Below are 5301 nucleotides of genomic sequence, written 5' to 3' on the forward strand. Positions count from 1 at the left end.
AGTCCCCATCCCTGGGTGTGTTTAACAAAGCCTGGATGTGGCACTGGGTGCCAGGGCTGAGCTGAGCTGTTGGGGCTGGATTGGACTCCATGATCTTGAAGCTCTCTTCCAACCCAGTGATTCTGTGAATTTAATTTAATTTATTTAATATTTTATTAAATTAAATTAAATTAAATTTTTATTTTATTAATATTTCATATTTAATGGATATTTTTAATGTGCATGCCCAGTGTGTAGTTCTCCTCGGAGCAGGCCCTGAGGGAGGTGTTGGTTTTGCAGGATGGCCCCCGAGGTGGCGGCGGTGGAGAAGAACGGGGGGTACAACCAGCTGTGTGACATCTGGGCCGTGGGCATCACTGCCATCGAGCTGGCAGAGCTGCAGCCACCCATGTTCGACCTGCACCCCATGAGGTTGGTGCCCTGGGGGCTCCTCTGCCTCCTGCACCTCCCTGAGTCCCAGCTGGAATTGTGGGGATTCAGCTGGAGCTTCTCTGGAGCTCAGGAGGAGAAACTCAAACTGAGATCCCTTCACTCAGTGGCTGTTTCCATGTCTGTTTTTAAGGCATCAATCTGCTGAAATCTTGCATTTTTGATGTGTCTGGGTTTGAAAAGCCAGATGTCTGCTAAGGAAGGCAGGAGCCTCCCTTGAAATGGAAAATGTAAACTCCCTCCCTCTGAATTGTTATAATTTTGAAATTAAGGGGCTCTCAGGTAATGATATGGGAATAGGAATAACAGTTCTTTATTTGGAAAATTAAAAATACAAATGCAATAGTACAAAAACAGAAAACAAACCCCTGCCAGAGTCAGAGCAGTCCCTGTCCCCCTGTGTGTCAGGGGGTGGCACAGCCCCATCCCATGGGGGCTCAGCCCTCCTGCAGTGCCAGCTGTGCTGCTGCTGGAGCAGGGATCCTGCACAAGGGGGGAGTTTTCCTCTGCAGCTCCAGGGCTGCTGCAGATGGGCCTGGGCTCCCTCTGGCAATGCAGGGCAGCAGAAAGCTGCTCCTCTGGCAATGCAGGGGGCAAAGGCTGCTGTGCTGCTCCAGGCTCAGATTGGATCCAGGTAGGAATGCTTGGCTCCTCCCCTGGGCGCAGCATCTCCCCATGGGATGCTGGAATTGGATCAGCCCTGCAGGGACACTCAGTGGCCATGGACAGCAGAGATCTCCTGGAGGGAGGGTTGGCTGTGGGAGAGATAAAGAAAAAACTGCCCCATGGACAGCAGAGAACTGCCCCAGCTCTGACAGGTGGACATGGAACACACACCCCCATTTCCAACCCAAGGCAGAATGGAAATTAGAAGCAAAATCCTGAACTTGTTACATTTTTGGTGGTACCTGGCCTAGTGGAATGTGTCCCTGCCCATGGCAGGGCGTTGGAATGAGATGGAATTTAAGGTCCCTTCCAACCCAAACCATTGTGGGATTCCAGAATCAAGAATCTGATGAAGAACAGGGACAGATTTACTGCTGATAGGAAACCACTAGAGAAGCCATACCCTGATATTTAACAGGATTATGTAACTAAAAATGTTTTATTTAAAGATAAAATCAACAGATTCCCTGTATCTCTCCTTTAACCCAGTGCAAACTCCACTCCAATCCAGTTGCACCAGTTTTATTCTCACCATAAAGTGTTCAAGTATTTAGATTTTAGAATGAAATGAATATTTTTAAATCACATTATATAATTTTTCTTTCTTTCCCTTTAGGGCTCTGTTTTTAATGTCAAAAAGTAATTTTCAACCACCAAAGCTAAAGGAAAAAGCAAAATGGTAGGTGGAGCTCCTTCCTTTGATTCATATTTTTTTGGAATTCCATGATCCTTAAGATCCAACCCAAACCATTCTAAGATTTTATAGATAAAGGGCAAAAATATTTGTTATTATTGAAGAAGAGACCCTTCTTTGGTGTTCTAGAAGAAAAATCTTTATCCTTTCCCCTTGATTCCTGTCATGGGACACTTGCCCCTGTTGTTGGGACAGGGAATGGTTTAATCCTTTCCTGGTTTCTTTACCCTGTGAGAAATTCCTGGTGCCATTCTTGGTTTGTTTTCTGTACCAAAATGTTTTCCATGCAAGTTTCATTAATCAAATGGGGTTTTGTTCTCATTTTGTTAACTTGGGAATGTAATTATTCAAACTGAGGTGAGGTACCTGTACAATATTCTACTTTATAACACCCTCTTGTAATCTGCTTAGCTACTGTCTTAAAATCAATAATACCTTGAAAAATTCAACATAAACCCTCTTTTTCTTTAAGGTCAGCAACATTCCATAATTTTGTCAAAATAGCACTTACAAAAAATCCAAAGAAGAGACCAACAGCAGACAGACTTCTCTCTGTAAGTGATTTGGGACCTTTGGTGACCTCAGCAAGGATTCTTTAGCTTCACAATGAGGAACAGATCAATAGGAAACCAAAGGGAAACCAATTTTCTTTAATCTTATAACTCAGGTAGTGAAATCTGAAGGAAAAACACGTTGATCAGCTGTTAGCAGGTGGATTTTGTTCAGTATTTTTGCACAGTTTTATACAATTTTTGGCCAATTACAGAAATTGGCTTCATGTTCTCAGCCTCGGCCTTCCTGCAAGTGGCTGCTCAGCCTTGGAGCTGTGCAGAAGCTGAACTTCCCTGACTCCCAAAAATTTCAGCAGCTCTTGATGTATCTCTGCTTTCCCAAGCTCTGAGCTACTGATGTAAAAAATGAAGTTCAGATGTAATTGTTTGACTCAAGTTTAATTTGCAAGTGCCCCAGAGTGTGGTGTTTCCACATTGATGTTCTTAGAAAATCCAGCATTGAGGAGTCACTAAAATAATAGTGAAAGCACAAAACAAATCAGCAACTCTGTGACTGTGTTCACAGGGGTCTGAGGATGAGGGAAGAGATGAGGATCTGACTCCATGTTTCTGGAGGTTTGATTTATTATTTTATGATATTAAAACTATACTAAAAGAATAGAAGAAAGGATTTCACCAGAAGGCTGGCTAAGGATAGAAAAAGAAGGAATGAATAACAAAGGCTTGTGTCTCAGACAGAAGAGTCTGAGCCAGCTGACTGTGATTGGCCATTAATTAGAAACAACTGCATGAGACTAATCAGAGATCTACTTGTTGCATTTTATAGCAGCAGGTAATCATTGTTTACATTTTGTTCTTGAGGTCTCTCAGCTTCTCAGGAGGAAAAATGCTAAGGAAAGGATTTTTTATAAAAGATGCCTGTGACAACTCTACTGAATGTTTATTACTGAAAGTTGTCTATTAATTGCATGTTAAAACTTCATTTTTTGTGCTCTTTGCTGTGGTTACAGCACAGCTTTGTGGGGCAGCCTGGTCTCTCCAGGTCTTTAGCAGTTGAGCTGTTGGACAAAGTGAACAACCCCGAGAACCACGCGCACTACGGCGAAGCGGACGATGACGATTTTGAGGTGAGAACATCCTTTTTATTCTCTGCCTTTTGTTAAAACTGGCACTTTAAATGCCTGGTTTGCTTTGGGAATCTAAAACTGAAGCTGAAACAGCAGCTGCTCCTGTTCTTGTTGGTTTTTCCCTCACCTGTGCTGCCATCCATCCCTGCAGCCTCACTCCGTCATCCGCCACACCATCCGCTCCACCAACAGGAACGTGCGGGCAGAGAGGACAGCATCAGAGATCAACTGTGAGTTCTGCTCTGCTTTCCCCTTTTCTGGGGGTGGTTTGCCTCTGGGGTCATTCCCCAAAAATCTCTTTCCATTTGGGAAGCAAACCCTGGAGAAGCAGCATGTGAATCTTCGACAATAATTATTCATAGCTAAAATTAACATTAATATTAATAAACTACTCTGGTAGTAGTTTATTTACTTAGTTACTTAGCTTATTTATTTACTTTTACTATTTAGTTTATTTACTCTGATGGATTTAAGCTGAAATGCTGAGGGTGGAAATGGTTTTATCTGCAGGTTTGATTAAAAGCCTTTGGTAGCACCAATAGTGGCAGCTCCATCACACTCTGGGAAATTTGCTCTTGAAGAGCCTTTTTCTCCTCTTTCACACACATTTCACAGTGACACGTGGTCAAATAGTTACGTTTCTGTGACTTGGTATTTGCTTTTGGCCTTTCTTGTGGGTTTCATATTTGCAAATTCAAGCACTCAGACAATGAGGCTGATAGTGAAGTGCTGCTCCTTTGAGAGGCAAATTCAGAGTTGTGTACACAAGATTTACATCTGTTCCTGCCTACATTTCACTGTAGTGAGGACTGAGAGATCCCAGTGCAAGATTGTGTGTATTAATTATGAAATTATTGTATTTTTAGTTGATAAGCTGCAGTTTGAGCCCCCTCTACGGAAAGAAACAGAAGCTCGGGATGAAATGGTAAGGACAAGTTTGGTATAAATAAAATAAGTTTTAGTTATTAAAATAACAGTATCTTCAATATTTTGTGGTTCAGCCCTTAGCAGCTTGCTGGAAAAATGTTTTTTAAGTTCCCTAAATGATCCTTACTGGATTTTTCACCATCAGGTTTTGTTTTCCTGTTACTTATTGCTGCTTGATCTGGACATAACACCATTTCCAGGTGCTGCTTTTAACTCTAAGAAGAATATATAAATTTATAGATTGTAAGATGTTATTTCTCTTTGGAATTTGATTTTTCTGCTTGTGGATTGTCCTGCAGGGCTGGGGAATCCCTCAGGCCTCTTTGTGTGTGGTGGAAAAGCTAATTTAAGATACTGTAGTTGGACAGGGAGAAATAAAATGACAATTTTTGCATCTTCAGGTTGTGGCAGCTGGCAGTGACTTTGCTTCACATTGGAATCCTTTTGTTGATGGAAGCAACAAGTAAGTACAGATAAAACCAGCTTTTATTTCTCTGACTTATTATGAAACTGAAAGAAAAATGAGATATGTTAAAAAAAATCAAACCATAAGCCCTGATCCCCTTTAATGTTGATAAATTAAGGAGATGTTACCCAGTGTGCAGCCCTCCTTCTGCAGGTGCTTGGTCAGTTCTCTTGCAGAGCGACTTTTAATCTCTTTTAACCACCACCAGTAGCTTGTTTTTAAGTTTGTAGGTGGGAAGTGAAGTGTAAATGCACAGCCAGGACAGTGACATAACACAGCCACAGTGAATTTCCTGCAGCAGAGCTGGGTTCAGGATCCTGCTCTGGCCTCACACTTCTCTTGTGAGCTGTGGCTGTGGTTGTGACATCCTGTGACAAGGCCTGAAGTCGAGAAAGGGAAGGAGAAACCAGTTCTGAGTGTTGATTTTTACCAAGCTCAGTAACACTGCACCGCTCCTGCTGCTCTGGGGGAGTTTATAAC

At 42.3% G+C, this 5301-nt stretch overlaps 1 protein-coding gene across 2 annotated transcripts in view; it reads left to right on the forward strand.

Annotated features, from left to right (window-relative positions):
• MAP4K5 (mitogen-activated protein kinase kinase kinase kinase 5) overlaps positions 1-5301 on the forward strand; it is a 63610-nt gene that overhangs the window by 39859 nt on the left and 18450 nt on the right. For both annotated transcript variants that reach the window (XM_031066226.1, XM_031066227.1), the window contains exons 9-15: positions 280-411; positions 1712-1774; positions 2262-2343; positions 3312-3428; positions 3580-3658; positions 4295-4353; positions 4757-4818. In XM_031066226.1, the coding sequence (XP_030922086.1) occupies positions 280-411; positions 1712-1774; positions 2262-2343; positions 3312-3428; positions 3580-3658; positions 4295-4353; positions 4757-4818 (594 nt within the window). The remainder of the gene's footprint in view (positions 1-279; positions 412-1711; positions 1775-2261; positions 2344-3311; positions 3429-3579; positions 3659-4294; positions 4354-4756; positions 4819-5301) is intronic.

The sequence above is a fragment of the Geospiza fortis genome, unplaced genomic scaffold (genome assembly GCF_000277835.1).
Source record: "Geospiza fortis unplaced genomic scaffold, GeoFor_1.0 scaffold23, whole genome shotgun sequence".
NCBI classification, from domain to species: domain Eukaryota; kingdom Metazoa; phylum Chordata; class Aves; order Passeriformes; family Thraupidae; genus Geospiza; species Geospiza fortis.